Here is a 20110-nt window from a genome sequence, read left to right as displayed (position 1 = left end):
CAATTATTTTGTAAAGTTCTTAAATATATTTCTAGTGTAAGAAATAATGTAAAATATTGCTTAAAATATGTAAGACAGAGAAAAGAGCAAAAATCATTACACTCTTACCCCTGTCACCAACAGTTGCTTTCATGCAAGCATTTTTGTATATAGCAGAGATATTAACTGTATACTTCATACATCTTTCAGATTTTTTTCCCAATTTGTCACGTACTGTTCTCAGCTTACTTAGGATTTGCTTTTATGTGACTAAAATTGAATGTTTTCCTTTCTATTTCTGCATTCCAAATTAGTAAGATCTCTTTTTAAAGTTCATTCTTTTTTCTTGTTTGTGTGTTACTTAATTTTTTAGTCTTATTTATCTATTTTTAATCTACTTACTATCTTGGTGTTATGGTATAAGGAAGCCTTTTACAGCTGAGAGAGAATTAAGGTCTAGTACTCTAAGGCATCTGTTGCTTACTGTGAATTAATTCCTCTTCTGTGTGTCTGGAATGGTACTGGGTATGTACCATCCTTGGGAGAAATGAGAAAATGGTCACTCAAAGTATTTTTCTGTGTTTGAGATGAAGAATCCTAGTTTAGAAAGGCTGTTAAAGCTCTAAAGAAATCTTTTTCAAAATTGTTAGCAAATTGTCCCATCAACTGAATAATCCTACATCATAGAATCGTTGTGAGGATTATATGATATAATGCACGTAATATACTTAGCATGGTGCTTGGCCATATAGTGAACAAGATAGATGTTAATTATAATTAATTTTTGTCATTAAATTTTTCTAATTGGGTGTATTTGAGGATTTTCTTTTTGGGCTGGTGCTAATTTAACCATATAGGTACCCAATGTGGTTGAATATCTTGGGACTAGTTTTCTACCCTCCTGACCTCTATTGCTACTCTTATTTTATTTTTCAGATAGTTTTTTTCTCTGACTTGTTTTTTCTTTAAGATGGTTTTTAGAATCATTCTGTCTGATTCCAAGAAGAATCCCAGTAGGATTTTTCTTGGTATTTCATTGTCTGTACATTTAGAAAAAATGATGTTTATAATATTTAGTCTTCTCATCAAGGAAGATTGTTTTTTCTACTTACTTAAATTTTTTCTTACATTGTTTTATAAAGTTTAATAGTGCTTCTTCACATAGAGCAAAATTACATTATTCCTAGATTTTTTTGTCACTATTACAAGTGATGTCCTTTCCACCCAGTGTATTTTCTATCTGGTTATTAGTGATATTTTGAAGTTCTCTAGGTTTTTGAATTCATATTCTTTAAGAATACCACCTTTTCTCTTTTCAATATTTCTATTTCTGTTTCATATTTTTTGTAGAAACAATTTCAAAACTGCTAAATATATGTGGTGGCTTGTTTTGCTCTTTTAATGGAGATGTCTTATTTTGAGATTTTTGGCTATTGGTTTAAAATACACTTTTTAACTCTTTAGAAAATTATTAAAGTAATATACGCTTACTGAGTATAATTTTCAAAAATTATTAATTACTACGTTCTGTATTTGAAAATTATATAATATTGTACATCAACTATATCTCAGTAATAAAAATTTTTTAAAGTAATACTGAAAAAGTAGTATAAAAATACATAAAACTGTAAGGAAGTGCCAATGTATTTGTACTTTTTACGATTTTTTTCAAATTAATTGTTGAATTTTATATCACTTGTTATTTTGAGATGATAAAACTTAACCTATTATATACTCTGTTTAATGTAATATTTTATTCTGCTATATATCCTAGTGTTAAAATATCCATGGGATAAATCCTACTTGTAATGGGTGATGATAGTCCTTCTAATATTATACTCTAGTGAATGGGAGAAGTTAGGATCTTACAGTCAGAGGAACTTGGATTTGTATTCTGTTTTGACATTTTTAGCTGAATGACCTTGGCAGAATTATCTAATTAACTCCTTTGAATATTACCGTTTGTAAAATGAGAAACTTATTATAATCTTGACTGCTAATGGCTTTCCCTGCCCCCTGAATTGTAGATGAAGTTATCTCAGCATCTCCTCTTTCACCTAGTCCCCTTCTAACCTGCACAGTTCCAAACCTAGTGGAAATCCAAAGTCCTCCAGAAGGTCATATAAAAATCTTACTTTCTCCTGATTATCTCTGCTTCTGAACCTTTGCTTACACCATTGCTTCTTCCATTTCTCAGCTCTTTGACCCAGGTGTGAAATTTAGTTCTTTCCTTGATTTTCAAAAAATCCCCACTTTTTTTAGTAAACTGTATCAAGACTTAGGGAAAACTGTGAAGTAGCAGCAGTATAATTTAAAATAGGGTGGTAGGCATCACTTCTTAAAAAGGTTTCAGTCACTGTATTCATGACTTTTACTGGCCATTCACCAGCCTGTCCTGTTTGTTGCTGCTTTCTTTTCATCTTGCTTACCATTAGCTTCCTTCCCATTAAAACCAAACTTTTCCATGTTGCATGCAGAGCAGTTCTACCCTCTCTGAATCTTTGACATAAAACAAATGCCTAGTTTGGGGGTTTTAGTTTCTTTTTGAAGAGCAGTTTTGGTTCTGGCTATTAATAAAACTTTTCCCTTTTTCCCTTCATTATTACTGTATGTTTTAGGACTGTGTTGAATAAGTTGAATTGAATAACCTTTAAGCATGCAGATCAGCACACATAGTTTTTCCTTCCCCATCACTCCATCTACTTACTTAATACATGTTAATCTTACTATGCCAGTGGCAGCTAAATCATTTTGTCTGATTTGTGGTTGACAGTGCCTCTTTTTATTTCATAAACTCAACTTTTCTGAGATTCCTTTATATTACTAAGCTTCATGGAATGATTTAAATATTAAGAGTTTGTTTTTATGTGTTAAGAAGGTTAATTTTTATTTGTTTTGCAGAAAATTAATTATAAAAGCCAGTATGGCCACAGGAGGAGGTCCTTTTGAAGAAGGCATGAATGACCAGGATTTACCAAGCTGGAGCAATGAGAGTGTTGATGACCGACTCAACAATATGGTAAGATGTCTTATTATTGATTGTGTGTTGTTAACTACTAATGTTAAAATGCAACTTTTCTCTGATTTAGCCAAGTGGAACTCATTGAAACCCGTTGTTAAGTTTTTTTTGCTGGGCAAGAAATTCAGTGGCCCTGGGCTGTTTATTATATTAGTTGGAGAAATTTTTGTTTGCAGGTAACATATCAACTTGAGTTACCTTAAGCCAAAAAGAAGATTTATAATAATAAGGATATAGAAATGTTTTACTGAAAACAAGTTAAAGGAATGTAGCTGGGTTTTACAGAGAGGTTAGAAAAAGAAACCAGAAAGTTGTCAAGAATTACTTTTTCACTTTGCTTCTGAGTGCCTCTGCTTCACACAACTTTCTTTTCACAGACCAGTGTTCTCTCTTCTCTGGTCCACATGGCGTACTATGACAGGTCACCCCTTAATTCTAATGTCTTCAGTTATAGCTGCAATCATGTACTGACTAGTTATCTCATAGTTCCAATTTGAAATTTTAAAGTTTGATTATCACAGTTTGGATGAGATACGTATCTCTTTTCCAGTCAGCTATGGCCAGGATTGGGTGGGAAAGTAGAATATGGGGCTTTGGCAGGAACACCCACACAAGGACTGGGGTGGAGGGACAGTTTATAGAGAAGGGAGTTTTGTTATAAATAAGGAAAATATCCCAAAAGGTTTTACTATAGTAAAACTAAAAGATTGTCCCAGTATGGATAAGGTGGGAATTTATCGACCTTTTTGTTGAATGTATTAGGTTATGTGGGTATAACTAAGTAAACAAAATTCTTTCTTTTTAAAACATTAAAAAGGGGAGGGTATAACTCAAGTGGTAGAGTGCATGCTTAGCATTCATGAAGTCCTAGGCTTAATACCCAGGACCTCCTCTAAGAATAAATAAATCTAACTACTTCCCCCACCAGGGGGGAGAAAAAAACCTAAAAGAAAAAAGAAATAAAATTAAGCATTTTTTTGTTATTTCATATCAGATCTTATGTAGTACATGGTTACTGATAATAATAGTTACATTTATTGCTTACTACATTTGCTAAATGTTCTATATATGTTATTTTTTCTCATGTTTTAAAGATGGCACTATTTTGGAGATTAGGAAACTGAGATTTTGGGGAAGTTAAATAAATTGCCTGGGGTCACACAGTGGAGCATTTCTTCAGATAACAGTAATTGTTTTAGATCCTAGCGTGGTTCCAGATCTGTCTATACATACTGACTTTACAGGAGGCCAGCAAAGGTATCTGTAATTAATTTCACTGTTCAATTTATAAACAGTAAGGGACCATTTTTTAAAATGCTTTTGAAAATATTCAAACTGATGCTAGGATTAGAATTTAGGTACTTGTATTTGTTAATGATGTATGATAGGAAAGTAATGTATTTGGAAATTTATGCTAGATGTAGTGGAGGGAAAATGGGTTAGAACAGGTAAATAATTGTCTCTGAGACTATGCATCAGTGTGAAAAATGTTTTGTCATTTTTAAGACTGACAAAAATTTTTAAGCATACCAAATTATTTTCCTGATTTGGTAGAGGCCAGGTTAACTGTTCCCTTTACTTTTTTAAAGGATTGGGGTGGCCAGCAGAAGAAGGCAAATAGATCATCAGAAAAGAATAAAAAGAAGTTTGGTGTAGAAAGTGATAAAAGAGTAACTAATGATATTTCTCCGGAATCATCACCGGGAATGGGAAGGCGAAGAACAAAGACTCCACATACGTTTCCACACAGCAGATACATGACTCAGATGTCTGTCCCCGAGCAGGCGGAATTAGAGAAACTGAAACAGCGGATAAACTTCAGTGATTTAGATCAGGTTGGTAAATTATTTTAAAAATTGAGTTATGACTATGAGAAATGTTTATAATTAAATAATTTGTCTTAATCAAAATTGAGCTATTTCCTTTTTCTTAGTTTCTGTGCACTTGGAAAGAATTTTAATCATGGTAATGGTGCTGTGTTCTTTGGAGGGCAGCAAAGTCTTTATTTCTAAATTTGCTAAGGATATGTCTTTAGGGACTTTATTATTACATTATATGACTAACTTAAATGATTTCATTTTGAAACTTAATTTCGCATGCTAGTAATTGAGTAAAATTGCTGTTAAGCAAAAGGGAAGGTCCAGTTTAGAATATTTATCATTGGCTAAGTGTGGAATGTGCTGTTACCTCAAGTTTAGAATAAAACTATTGTTTGTATTTATAATCACTTAAAGTTAGAACTGAAAGCAAGTAGAAATGATAATGACCTGATAATATTTTACTGTCACATCTGTACTTGGTAGAGATAAGGTTTCCAAATATGCATAAAGGTAGATTCAAGTCTGATATGATGATGGTGATGATCATGTATCATTTAGTTAACCTATATACTAGTTATTGAACACTTAACTGTATGTCAGACACTGAGCTGAGTACTTTATCAGACAGTGCTTTGTACTGACACATCTTTATGTTGATGGTCATATTAACATTGATGCATTGGATCCAAAGCCTGTGTTAGATTCTGTAATCAAGTATGACTAGCAGTATGAGTTATAATATGGCTCATAATCCTGCCACTTCATTTACACTAATCTTACTCCTATTCATCAGTTGAATTGTCTCTGACAAAATGAGGAATAGGACATGTTAATCAAATTTTGATATTTTACTAAAAGAATTTTGAATGTTTGAAGCTCTTTGAGTCTTAGAACAAAGCTGTTTATATATACCTCCTGAATTGATATATGATGGTGAAACTGGCTTAAGAACATCAGAGTTTTTTTAATTTTGGAAGATTAATGTTTGTGGGTTTTTTTTCTTTTTCATATATAGAGAAGTATTGGAAGTGATTCTCAAGGTAGAGCAACAGCTGCTAACAACAAACGTCAGCTTAGTGAAAACCGAAAGCCCTTCAACTTTTTGCCTATGCAGATTAATACTAACAAAGGCAAAGATGCTGCTCCCAGTCCTCAAAAGAGAGAAATGGTAGGATCAGCACAGTGTAAAGAGTTGTTTGCTTCTGCTTTGAGTAATGACCTTTTGCAAAACTGTCAAGTCTCTGAAGAAGATGGGAGAGGAGAACCTACAATGGAGAGCAGCCAGGTGATAAAATTTCTTTCTTTTGCTCTTTGTTTTCATAAACCTCAGAGTAGAAACATTAAGTTTAAAAAAAAAATTATACTGGGTTATGCACCTAGAAATTTTAGTTAGGTAGAATTAAAGTACTTCTCTGACCTTCCTTATTAATCAGTTTTATTCAAAATATAAATTTCTTCTTACCCTAAATGATTGTAGAAGTGGCATATTCAGGCAAATTAAGATTTCTTTTTATTTGCCAAATGCTATATTGGTAAATTTTAGTACAGAGGAATTGGGAGCAATGTGATTAATAGATAGTTATGGGAATTTTTTTAAATGGTGAAACAATTCTTTTAAAAAGAACTTTCAAAAGTGTAGTTCTTTTAATTTATAAAGAAATATATAAACATCAGAAAAATTTATATAAATGGTTTGGTATGCAGTTTTATAAAGTTTTTCAAGTAATGTAAATTAAAAATAACTTTGAAATTTCTAAATTAATTGTAGTTGGAGTTATTATTGCCTGTTACATTTTGATTAAATTCTAAATTTGAATCAGATATTTGCATGTATGAATTCACACAATAAGCCTAGAAGTATTTTTGGTTATATTTGAAATTTAAAAATTTAAAATGTGTAAAATTGTTGCTGTTCAATAAATTATACTCAGTTTTATTTATTTTCATGCTTTTTCCCCCTCCCAAATATTTCCCCTGCAGATTGTAAGCAGGCTTGTTCAGATTCGTGACTATATTACTAAAGCTAGTTCCATGCGGGAAGATCTTGTAGAGAAAAATGAGAGATCTGCTAATGTTGAGCGCCTTACACATCTAATAGATCACCTTAAGGAACAAGAAAAGTCATATATGAAATTTCTCCAAAAAATCCTTGTAAGTTTCAGATTTTTTAAATAATGTATTGAGTTATTTTTGTAGTACATCAGTGTACATATACTGATGATATTCTGATGCCACCCCAGAGGAGTTAATATATTTTCAAAGATCGTGCCATCCATTATAACATTTTATTGCCCTTTTTAATAGTTGTATGATTTATACCACTAAAATATTTCAGGCTAGAGAAAATGAGGAGGAGGATGTTCGGACTGTAGATTCAGCTGTGGGATCTGGTTCTGTAGCTGAGAGCACATCGCTAAACATAGATGTGCAGTCTGAGGCTTCAGATACCACGGTAAGCAGCTTTTTGGTAATTAAAGTGCTGGAAATGAAGATTTAAACTTTTCCCCCGTTTTTCAAGATGATATTTTATAGGCATTCTTTAATGAAAAGTTTATTTCAGGGAAGAAACCCTCAAATTGTTAATGCTGTATATATTATTTTTAAACATGGAAGTTTAAAAGTTTTATTTATTAACATTAAAAATAGTTTTATGGCTGAGTACATCTAATAATTTTTGATTTTCAGCTTGCGGAAACCTGGTTTTTCTAGTATATTTCGTTAAGCACAGCTTTACTTATTTTAAGAACCAATGGGACAGTTAAATTCATCATGGATATAAGAGCTACAAGTGCAGAGTGTCATTGCTTAGCATGTCTTCCTTGGAAAGGTCTCCAAGTTCCTTTGCCATTGAGGACTCATTTTAGGGCTGTTAGGATTTTCATTTCTCAAGCTAGCCTAGAACTAAAGCAAAACCAGAAGACTGATAAATGGAGACGAAAATGGGACAGGGTAGCATTTACACTGATTTATTATTCCAGTGAGAAAAATCCTGTAACTTCTGACTGCAAAATGAAATGCATCAAAATACTGTATTTTGGAAAAGTAATCAGGAATTTACAGAACTCTGAGGAAAGATTTGTTAAATAAACTTAGTTATTAGAAGTTAGTATGAAACTAGTATGCTTTAAAGCACTTTAAACAGGTGCATCTATAACCATGGATTAGTAAACTTAAAAAACTGTTACCAGTAATGCCTTTCTCGTGAAAGGATAACCATGTATATCTTTTGTTCCAAAATACCATTCAGCATGAGGAATTTGAGGGTTTGTTTCCTTTTGGTATTGACCTGCGTAGTTTTCTTATATGCCTCCTTTCTCTTCCCTGCCCTTCCTGATTTGAAGAGGAAATTTGAATTTTTTTCTCTCTCCATTATTTTTACCAGGAGATGCTCAGAGGGCTTGATCCAAACGGTTGTTGAAGAATGGATTCTACTGTGGGGAAATTGTTTTTCTATTTACAGTGGTGCTGGAAATAATTTCTTTCTCACATTTCATTCCAGCAGAAAGGGAAGGGTTGGGGCATGTGGGTAAAGGAATTCTGTTGGGGAGGGATGGGAAATGGTATAGTTGATTACTGTAATTTATATCTTAGCATATATAGTGTTCACCATGATGAGAATTTCTTTTATAATATAAAATCATGACATGAAAGTTAATAACATAGAATAAATGTTAAAATATGCTTCAGGAGTTGTTGTATAGATTGGAAATTGCTGAGGATATGATACTCAATTATAATAAGCCAATAGTCTAGTCTTCAGAAATTTAAAAGTCTTAAGTTTTATTGTCACTCGGGGGAGGGTGGATAGATGGGGCGGGTAAATTTTTGTATTTATTTATAAGGCTGGCTTGTATGTTAAACAGGAGTTTGTGTTAAGAAATTAATATGCTACACTATTTAATAAAGGAGGCATCTTTTAGTCTGAGAATTCGGCCGTGCATTGAGGACAAACTAGGGAATTCAGCTTCACAAGAACAGGTTTCAGACATTGACGTTACTACAAGTCCAAAAGGGAAAGGTGACAGACCTCCTCAGAATTGCAGGGAACTGAGGCCTGATAGGAAATATAGCCGAAAACGTGGATTTCCCTCAAAGGTATACTTCATCATGTTAACTTGGGAAGTCTCTAAATGAGCACCTCTTTTGTTCGTATTTCCTCTTCCTTCTTTGCTTTTCTGTTGTTGCTATTGCTTTCAAATATGTGAGTTATTAACCTGGTTAATTTTACTGTAATTTGCATTAATAAAATGCTGTCCCTTAGTGTTTTTCTTCTTTTCTACTTCTTAACTCTCTTTTCCATGGATTATATGTGACAGCTATTTTTAACTTACATTAACAAAAAACTTAAAACTTAATTCATTTCCTGTTTTTTTGCTATTGAGAGCTCAAAATATAACACGTTCTTAAACCTTGACCATTAGTTGCCATTTGTTTCTGATATTTGTGTTCATGGATTAAGATGGTTAAGTTTTGTCTTAGCCCCTGTGGTCATTCGTTAAAAAAAAGAGAAAACAGAGCAAGCTACTAGCTTTCCTGTTTTTGTAAGAATGAAGTATTTTATATTATTTTTTGGTGTATATTTTTGTTCCCATTGGAAGCCCCTTCCGTTTTTTTTTTTTAAGAAAGATATTTAATTATTCAGTTGACTTGTTTGCTGATATTTTTGCTATTTTTTTCTCCGGTGTTTGCTCTAAGTGTTCTTCCTTTTAATGTTCTTGTAGTATGCTTAAAGGCACTCAGGAAAGGTTTAAAGACAGCTACTTGTGTAGTTCCACTTAAAACAGTTTTTAAAAAAAGTAACATTTGTAAAAGTGCTTATATCCATTTGGCAAGAGTAAAGTACTGTTTCAATAATTGAATATAGATAAGATCAATTTCATATGTTTTATTACTAGCTTATTACCTAGGATTAGGCATTCTTTTCTGTTAGGCACATAGTTTACATTTTCTGTGGTTGTTTAAAAATGGCAACACTTAATCTCTAGGTATTTGAGTTTTGTTTTTTGGCCCCTTGGCTCCCAGGAGGGTTTGAAGATACTGTTTGAAATCAGCTATAGTGATCTTGCTATAAAATGTTAAGCAAAAGGTGTCCCATTTCAATAGAAGAGTAAACAAAGTAGCTGATTATTTTTAAAACTAGTTAACATTGAAGAACAGAAAGTGAATGGGGGAAAATAGATGTCCTTTGGAACTTAATACTCCTCTCATAAGTCTTCTGAATGGTGACAAACAGAACCTAAGAGTTGTTAATTACCACAGCATAATACCTGCCAGTTCTACTTTTTTCCCTGTAGCATTATACTTTTTAAAAACCACCTTTCTGTTTTTAAGTTTCTTTGAATAATATCCTTTTAAATGAGTATTATTTTCTCTAAGACATCTTTTTTAGTCTAATTTGATTCTTTTTAATCTTTGATTCTTATGGCCATCCTAAGGTAGTTCTATCAGTATTCTGTTCATAAAATGATTTCAGTTTCTTAGAAAAAACCCTAATTCCCACTGACTGACTGTTCTTTCGCTGCTACGTAGAATCTGTTTTTCTCCCCACCCCACCTTCATTCCTTCCTTAACATCCTTTTAAAATATGGTATTCTGTTAGAAGACTAGGGGAAAAAGTTGAGGTCCTGAAGAGATTTCTCTGAGTCATTCCATTAAGATCTATAACTATTTGGGTCTGGCTTTACATTTTACCAATGACTTTGATGTAATTTAATTATTTTGGACCAAATCTGAGATAGCTAGCTATTGGTAGTTATCTCTCACCCTTCAAAAATTTTTTTCAAGATGTAAACAGTCTTGAAATGAGCCAGAACTAGGAAGATGAATTTTCATAGGAATGAATGTAAATGGTAACAAGGTAACTCCACTTGTATAGGATGGGCGAGAACTGAGTAAATCATAGTTGATTTGAAAAGGGCTTTAGTTTATGGGAATATCTCCAATAAATAGTAACTTAACCAAGATACATTATTTTTCTTCTGTGTTCATGAAGTCTACTCAGTCAGTCCAGGATATATAGAGCAGTCATCTGGATTCTCTGATAGGTACATCAGATATTCTAACTGTATGTAGTCTTCTGCTTCCTATTTGATCTTTTCTTTGAGTGCTTCATTTTGAGCTGTGTATTTATTTTTATGATTGCCAAGTCATAGTTTCTCATTCACAGAACTGATGAGTTCTACTTGGGGAGGTAAAGAGAAAGGGTTTTGGCATAGTATTGATAAGAAATATCACCCAGAAAGGAATTTCTCTGAAGCCGTCTGTGTTCTCCATTATTTCTCCTGGAATCAAATATACATAGAGAAAGTAGATCAGTGAGTGCATTTTTACTTTCAAAAGAAATTATTGAACTTCTTTATTTTCCTTGTCATCTTTGGTCAGGGCCAGGGGAGATCATCCATTTAAAATCTGTGTAACACCAACAAAAATATGATAGCAATGCAAATTTTAAATTGACTTAAATATTTCTAAGTTAATAGTAGTATTTTATGTAAATATTAGGTAAAATGATTAAACTTCTAAAATACAAAATTTTTAAAAAGGTAAATCAGTGATGAAAAACTCCATTATGATATATGTTTCATAATTTGATTTATAATTTGTTTCCTAGTTGTATTTACATTTGTCTCTTTGATTAATTGAGTTATTTTTTCTGGTTGGGTTACATTTGAGTAGTTTTAAGATTAACATTTGAAATTTTATAATTTCTTATAAGTGGCACCTATTTAATCTGCTCCTCCTTTAGGCAAAATGAAATTTCACCGTAATTTATGTCCTCAAACTCAGCTAAATGAGCATATTTTAAAAGAAAGAATAGTGATGATAACTTTGATACAAAGTGTTTCTTTTGCCTTATTATATACTTACATGATACAAGTGAAAATTAAAGCCTTTCACATCATATTATCAAATAAAAATGTACTTTTAAAATTTCTGTCCTTGGTTAAGAAATGGTTTGTTTTTGTTTTGTCGGTTTTTAACATCACTTCTAGGAATGGGACACAATACTTTTTAGACTGGTCTTTTTCAGGGGCATGTTTAGGGCATTAACCTGGTATGATCTGCTTTTCCTTTTCTGTTAGGCTTGGATCCCTCATTCCTGTGTGTGTGTGTGTGTACCTCCGTTTGCCCCCTCGGCCTTCCTGTCTCCCTTTTTGTATTCCTTTCCTTTACTTTCCTTTTGTTAATTTCTCTTCATGCTAAGCCTCTGCTTGTGGTCTTTTACCTTGAAATTACCTAACTACCTAATTCTTAACATGGCAGGGTATTGCTATGTCATCTTATTATTCTTATTCTTTTTCCTTCAAGTCTGTATCTAGGGTTGTGTATTTAACACTAATTTATTATCTGTATATGTTCTTTGCCATTGGTAGTTGAAACAGGAACATGGATTTTTAATAGCCAGATATAAGCGGTGTTGGTCTTACTTTTCAGGCCAGAGATCCTCAGCAGGAACCTATGGAAGAGATAGAAAATTTGAAGAAACAGCATGATTTGTTAAAAAGGATGTTGCAGCAGCAGGAGCAACTGAGAGCTCTGCAGGGACGACAAGCTGCTCTTCTTGCTCTGCAGCATAAAGCAGAGCAAGCTATTGCTGTGATGGATGACTCTGGTATGCCACCATCTTGGAATGTTGTGTCTATAAGCAAGGCTCGATAAATAATGATAAAACTGCAGGGTGGATGCTGGTTATTATATAATCAGATTTTGATTGTTGTCTAGTTTAGAAACCTTCATGTGAGCCTTACCCTTTCCTGTGCTTTTCTCTGGTTATGCAGAAAAAGTTGCAGGGACAACTCCTGGCCATCATTCTGTGCCGTGCAGACAGCCAGCTCGCTCTCCTTTTCATCAGAGAGTACCCTTAAGAGGTAAAAGGGACAGGCTGTAGTTCTGTTTTTCTACCTCAGACTGATAGGGCTTTTGTTGCTTTTATTTCTATCTTTTATACTTTATTCAACTTGGATTGCTGTATTTTGCTTGCGTATCAAGGAAGGGTTAAACCTTAAGTGAGACAGTGAATAAATTTAAACTTATTTAGTTTCTGACATGAGTAATAGCTCTGTTACTCCAGTGAGGTATCCAGTTATATACACTAGTTCCTGAACTGTATTTGTGTGCTGTCCAGTCTTCCTCAAACTCAGAATGTTCTTTTCTTTCTTCTTCCTTCCCTCAACCGTGTATTGCTTAGATGGAAATTATATTGAATTCTTTGGTACTGAGTCTAACTTTATAGTTTGTCTCATTACCTTCAGACCTATGTGTTTAATTTCTCATTAAGTTGAAAACAAATTATTACTTATTAAAACTCGATAAAACTAAGGTGTATTTTCTAGTAGTCTGCCATCCCAGTCTAATAATAGTTTATCTCCTGTGGGCTCTCCATTTTAGATTCTTAACTGAGGTTACCCTGTTGTTACTCAATTTATCATGCTGTCCACACCTAGCGCACTGGCTCAGCCCTCTGATCACTGTTACACGTAATTTAATTTTGCATTTTCATAAGAAACTTTGACTTGCAAGTAACTTACTCTTTTGTAATAATGATTTAGTTTATATAATATATTGTGTAGTATATAATACTAATTATACAAATTTTTATCCCCATTTTTCTCTTGTGAAATTCAAAGTATCATTAGCTTTTACATTTATTTTAGGAAAAAACAAACTATTTTAACAACGACTAGTACTAGTTTGGTTAGTGACCAACCTTTTAAATATTTTTCCAGATTGGAGTATTAGGTTTCAGAGATTTTCCTATGATACGTTGTTTCAAATAGTTACATTTATATCATCTCATTTGATCATCACAAAATTGTAGGTTAATTGCCAGAGCTTTTTAAAAAATTCTCATTTTATAGAGGATGAACTCTAACACAGAGTTCATGACCTGCCTAGGCTTTTATGGAATTTTAGTAGAATCAGATGTCTTGAGTTGTAGGTCAGGGGTCTTCCATTTCTAAGTATAAACCTTTATTTATTTTTTTCCAAAGAGAAACATTTATTTATTTGACCACTTAGCAGTTTTTTCATCATAAAATATCATAAACAAATTAAAAGGAAAATGATAAATTAGAAAATGGCAGGAAAAAAAATCTCATCATCCTTATAAATAAAGCACTCTTCGTTTAATCTACATGAGCAAGACAATTGAAAATATAGACAAAGGATAATGGAAAAGCAATTCACAGAAAAATAAATTCAGATGAACACTAAGTATATGAAAAACTATTCAACCACATTTAAAATTATGGAATTACACATCATAACAAAAGCAGGAAATTTTTTTTTGTATTTCATGGTGGCCAAAATTAATGAATATATATTCAGCCCCAGAACTGACTAAGGCAGGGTTGGCAGACACAAAGCACATGTGCTTCTATACTTCCACCCCTCATTGAGGCTAAACACTGACTGATCTTAGCATTCTTTGCTGCTGGACCCAGATGTGGCCTTGCCATCCTTCCCATCAAGGAGTACCAGGTTACCGCTGCTACATAATCGATGCTGGTACTCCAGGTGAAATGTGTTTGCCATTCCTAAAGTTTGATGAAAGTGGGGCTGTCTACATGGTTAGTCCTTGGCAGCCTAATTCCATAATACTGTTTTTTTAAGGTATGATAATCATAGTCTTTAGCTAGGAATCCTTTTTAAGGCGCTAATCAGAGATGAGGACACTCATTTATGTACAAGGCTGGAATTTACAATACTAATTCCAAAAGTGAAGTGTTGGGAATATTGGAAACAATTTTAACACAATTAGATTGGTTAGATAAAGCATATTAAATACATAAAAAGAAAATTTACATAATGCTTATGTTTTCAAAAATTAATACTATAAAAATAATACATCCTGTTAAATTGAGAGGGGAGAGGCAAAAAACACATTGTAAACCTTTATTTTTAAGTAAGCAGGTAATCTTTATGTGTGTGTGTGTGTGTGTGTGTGTGTGTGTGTGTACGTACTATCATGAGTTAGGGACCAGGAGTAGAATGAACAGGAGTTTAAATTTGTATTTATTTTATATACTAATTCAAAAAGATTCTTTGGTTAGTAATTTAAAAATAGATTTTGTCTTGTATTTATGAGGTTTTGTTGGAGAATATTGATTAAAAAACAGGTTTAAGAGTATTTAATCTGGTATATAAGAGGCAAAATAATTGTCATGGGGAAGCGTTCCTTTCATCATTTAACTAGCATTTTGTATGTTATCTAGACAGTAACTTCTTTTTTTCACATAGTTTGGACTGGGTATGTGGGATTCTATCCAGCTCTGAAATTCTAACTTCTCCTTGAAAAAGCTAGTATTTTCCTTTAAAAGAGAAGCAAATTTATAGCCAGTGTTTCTTCTGGAGCTGGAGAGAATAAGCATGGGTTGGTTGGCTAGGAGAGCAGTAACTTACAGAATTGTCATCAGAATACTGCCTTAGGAATACTTTCGTAGGAAGATAAAAACTATGGTCTTTTAGTATAACTTCTATCACAAGTAGCTGCCTCAGTAAATTATCTGTTCTACAGCAGGGGTCAGCAAACTGGCCAGATGGATTAGGCCCAATACCTGAAATAAAGTTTTGTGAGACACAGCCACGTCCATTTGTTTATATATGGTACATAGTTGGTTTTGTCTTACAATGGCAGGAGTTGGGTAGTTGAGACAAGAACTGTATTCCCACAAGGCCTAGCATATTTACCATCTGAATCTTTAAGGAAAACTTGCCGACCCCTGTACTAGAGCACTGATTCTGTTGGGGGAGGTGGGTTTGAGAGCTGTCAGAATCAGCTGTGCTTTTTCTTACTAACCACTTTCCCTGCCACACTCCTCCAACCTAACCTGATAGACCTGCCCGCACCCCTACTCTGTTGAGTCACTTTTCTTAATCGGGACGTAGTAGTATCCCTCCTTGAATGTTGGGACAGAAAAAGATGAACCACCATACTGGAGTTTTGTGGGTGTCCCTTTATTTTTAGATTAGATGGAAACTTCTAATAAAACGATTGGTTGGCAGATAAATCTGAAGGTTAGCTAGTTTCAAGTTATGGTAGGTGGTTTTTTTTTTTTTTTTTTTAAGTTCCTTTTTTTCCTCCAAACTTATTTTTAGCTTCTCATAAACTGAAAAAGTGTTGATTTTAATTATTTGCTTTAATGAATAGTTGTTAATTTTCTTTTCAGTTGTAACAGAAACTACAGGTAGCCTATCTGGAGTTAGTATCACATCTGAGCTAAATGAAGAATTGAATGATTTAATTCAGCGTTTTCATAATCAGCTTCGTGATTCTCAGGTAGCTTAATTTTTTTTTTTTTTTTTTTTTTTTTTTTTAGTATACTGGGTTTAAAAATCACATTAATTAAGACAGTGCTTCTTAAACTTTACTGAGCATAAGTATCACTTGGCATGATTGTTAAAAATTGTAGATTTTTGGTCAGTAGGGTTCCCCCACCTCCAAAGTTATGATTTATCCATTTGGGGTGGACATCCCCCCATGTGATTCCAGTGCTGGTAGTCTGGGCACTATACTTTAGGAAACACTTAATTAGAGGAAAAATTCACTTTGAATGAAGTAGTCTGATTAGTGAAATTTCCTGTTTGCATGCTCCTAGATGACACGTTCTCATTTCATCTCAAAAATTGTTAACAGTCATAGTTGTTAAGTTTGTGTGAATCTATATTTCTGCAAAATTTTAGTAACAATTTTAAGAAAGTTCTTAAGTTTAATTTCAGAGTTAGTAAGTGTTATAATTTGATGATCTTTGTAAATAATGATATAAATGCAAAATTTCCATCTGTGGGCCTTGAGCAAGAAAGGGTGAATTAATACCTCTCCACTGGAAATGAGTATAATTGAAGATGCTTTACCTCCTGTCTGCTGACCAAGTTAAAATAAAAGGATCCAGCTACTTTGGAGAGTTATTTAGCAATATCTAGTACATTTTTTCTAGTGCCCTGCAGTGGCCCACCTTGGAGAAACTGTCACATGTTCATAGGGAGATAGGCACAAGAATGTTCATGGCAGCGTTTTGTTAATAGCAAACCAGAAACAACCTAAATGTCCATGAACAGGAAAATGGATTAATGAATTATGATATACACATGGAGTGAAACCCTATAACCAGTTGCAGTAAATAAACCAGAGCTAATGAATGAAAATGCAAGTTTAAGAAGGATGCCACTTAGCTTATCTTTTAAAATGTATGAAGAGTGTATATTTTTTATGGATACATACATAGGCATTACAAAATGAAAACATGTATGAGAATGGTAGATGTCTAATTCCAGATTGTGGTTCCCTCTTGAGGGAGTAATGGGATTGGGGATGGGTTCATAGAGAGCTATAGCCACATCTGTAATGCTATATGTTTTTTCCTAAAAAAAAGAATTGCAGATGTGGCAAAATGTTAATATTTGACTAAGCTCAGTGGTGGTTATCCATTATGTGATTCCCTAATCCTTAATGGAGTTTTGAAGTATTTCATAAAGAAATTTTTTTAATGGGAAAGAAGTGGTAGGGAAAACGGATAAGTTAAGAAGTTAACATTGATGGTGGTGGTTCTAAAAAGATGGCAAGGGAGAGAATGAGATTTTTGAAGGTTTATTCTATATAAAATGTGGCATTTCTAGTATTTAATTTAGATCCAGGTAGTAATAATGTCCAGTGATTCAGTGTAGTTATGGGTGTCCATAAAACCGTAGATTTCTGTATATGTGTATGTTACAGTGGCACATCAGGAAATGGTATGTAATTTGGGAGTAGTAAAGACATACAGTTACCCACCAGCACACCTAGACAAGTATTTATCTCTTTTTATAAATAATACTTATGTATTTTAAAAATAAGAATGCAATGTTTAATTGCTTTAATCTTTATTCTTCTTTTTTCAAATAAGCCTCCAGCTGTTCCAGACAATAGAAGACAGGCAGAAAGTCTTTCATTAACTAGGGAGGTTTCTCGGAGCAGAAATCCATCAGTTTCAGAACAGTTACCTGATGAGAAAGTCCAACTTTTTAGCAAAATGAGAGTGTTACAAGAAAAGAAACAAAAAATGGACAAACTGCTTGGAGAACTTCATACACTTCGAGATCAGCATCTGAACAATTCGTCATGTAAGTAAATCTGGCTCAGCAGTATTAGGTAGGGGACACATAAGTATTTATGCCAGCATGTAAAAATTATTTAGTAAGTATTTGGTGAATGAATAAACACATAGTTACTCCAGAAAATTAAAATTTTTGGCGGGAAAATGGGACTTGGAAGTGAAAAGTTTTTAAGTGGCAAGGCAATGTATAATAAAAGCCAAATGGTAGATCTGTTCTGTAAAATACAGAAAAGGAAAAGAATAAATTTGGGCCTTGAAAAATTGGTAGGATTTTAATAAGGGGAAAGTATACGAGAAGGTAACTATTAGGTACTTTGACATAGTAATACTGTACTTTTTAGTATATCTAAATTTTTCCCTTAAAGAAAAACTAATCCAAATTGGTATTTTGGTTTAAAAACTAAAACAGATTTTTAAAATATTTACACACAAAAAAGTGAGAGATGAAAAACTTTTTTAATATAGGAAGTCCCAAACACATCATTTCTTAAAATACAGAAATAGTCATCTCAGGTGGGAATAGAAAACGCTTATGGTTATACTAGTTACACAGCTATCCCTCTATTCATGGAGATTGGTTCCAGCACCACCCCCACACGTCCTACAGAGACCAAAATCTGAGGGTGCTCTCGTATCTTCTGTAAAGTGGCATAGTGTTTGCCTGTAACCTACACATATCCTCCCGTATACTTTAGGTCATCTCTAGGTCACTTATCATACTTAAATACAATGTAAATGCTGTGTAAATAGTTGTCAGCTGCAGCAAATTCAAGTTTTACTTTTGGGAACTTCGTGGAATTTTTTTTTTCCCTGAATATTTTGTATCTGCTGCTGGTTGAATCTGCAGATGAGAAACTCGGGTTCAGAGAGCCAGCTGCCTAGTTATATAGGAAAGGCAATAGTCATCTTAGCTGTACTGTAGGATCTGTTTTTCCTGCTCTGCAGATGTTTTAATTGCCTTTGTTAAATTTACGTCAGTTACTAGTCCTCACTTAACGATCCTCATACCTTCCCAAGCCTGGTCCCTGCCTCTTACCCAAACAGATGATGATAGGAGCTGTAGTGCTGGAAATTTGTGTCAGTAGGATCAGCACTAACTGGCCATTATTCTTCAGCATTCCATTTGCAGTCTTACTACAGAAAACATCATCTCTGGATCCCTGTTTCTTGTTCTTCACTCATCTCTTCATTCTCTGCCACCCCCAAAGAACCATACTATTTCTGCTCTGAGACATAGTCCTGTCCTTTCCCTGACTTCTACTCTCCTCCTCCTCTAGAGTATAATCTAATCCCAGTGCTTATTTTTCCTAAGCACAACTAAAGGAAACTTAAAATTTGGAAGTTGTACTCACAAGTCTTGTGTTCAATTTTATACACATAAAGCAAGTAGCACTCTGATGACTAAAAAAATCATTTTTTCCCCCTGGGAAACAGTGTGAAAGCAGCAGCAAAAGATAAAACGGTAAGGAATAGAGAGACTATTGGAAACCAGCTGTAGCAATTGGTAATGTGAGCAACAAATTAAGAGATAAATGGATGATGGTTTTAAAGTGGTAGGAAAGAGAGAAGTGTAAAGATTCTGAGTCTTCATTCATTGCCCTTGAAGGCATAAATACTGTTGTCTGACCTGTGTGGTTGGAAAAGTAATTAAAATGTATTTCAAGAGATACAGAGGATTAGCCATCACCTGATTAGAAAATTTTATTACTGGTTATTATTTTATGGTATTATGTACCACAGTCACTTTAACAATTTTGCTTTATCTTTTGGAACAAGAAAAATTCCATCTTGGAGACCAGATAGAATTCCTCTGAACCGTGCGTTTGGAACACTCCAGGGACCTAATCCGTTAGGGCTGCCCTGTAAAGATCTGTAGATGGTACACTGCACATCATAACCAGTGGCCTTATTTGACTTAACTTAGAACCAAGTTTATCAGAGAAGTACTCTTTTACCTTTTCAAGGTAGAGTATTATAAGTCTTGTCAGTTTCGATCTTTTCTTTCCTTAGTCTTTCCTTTCTGTTTTAACTCTCGGTTGAGAGACAGATTAATAAATAAGTGGCCTAAATGTTGTATCCTAAAGTTTCTAAAATTTAAAGCTGCAAAATTTAAGATATTAATGACTTACTTTTTAATCTTTCTGTATTCAAGTAAACTATGAATATGTATTGTTTGTTGATGTATATTAGTTTGTTTATGG

The 20110-nt window shown here is 33.5% G+C and overlaps 1 protein-coding gene across 22 annotated transcripts in view; it reads left to right on the top strand.

Annotated features, from left to right (window-relative positions):
- PCM1 (pericentriolar material 1) overlaps window positions 1-20110 on the top strand; it is an 81155-nt gene that overhangs the window by 7929 nt on the left and 53116 nt on the right. For 13 of the 22 annotated variants that reach the window (XM_074353470.1, XM_074353468.1, XM_074353469.1 and 10 more), the window contains 10 exons: window positions 2881-2998; window positions 4588-4833; window positions 5834-6103; window positions 6799-6969; window positions 7154-7270; window positions 8725-8913; window positions 12253-12430; window positions 12597-12686; window positions 15987-16096; window positions 17700-17916. In XM_074353470.1, the coding sequence (XP_074209571.1) occupies window positions 2903-2998; window positions 4588-4833; window positions 5834-6103; window positions 6799-6969; window positions 7154-7270; window positions 8725-8913; window positions 12253-12430; window positions 12597-12686; window positions 15987-16096; window positions 17700-17916 (1684 nt within the window). In that variant the 5' untranslated portion in view covers window positions 2881-2902. The remainder of the gene's footprint in view (window positions 1-2880; window positions 2999-4587; window positions 4834-5833; window positions 6104-6798; window positions 6970-7153; window positions 7271-8724; window positions 8914-12252; window positions 12431-12596; window positions 12687-15986; window positions 16097-17699; window positions 17917-20110) is intronic. The other 9 variants (XM_074353476.1, XM_074353480.1, XM_074353482.1 and 6 more) reach the window with 5 other exon arrangements.

The sequence above is a fragment of the Camelus bactrianus genome, chromosome 26 (genome assembly GCF_048773025.1).
Source record: "Camelus bactrianus isolate YW-2024 breed Bactrian camel chromosome 26, ASM4877302v1, whole genome shotgun sequence".
In the NCBI taxonomy this organism is placed as follows: Eukaryota; Metazoa; Chordata; class Mammalia; order Artiodactyla; family Camelidae; genus Camelus; species Camelus bactrianus.
The sequence above is the reverse complement of the archived record's forward strand: the minus strand, read 5'-3'. Positions and strand labels throughout refer to the sequence as shown.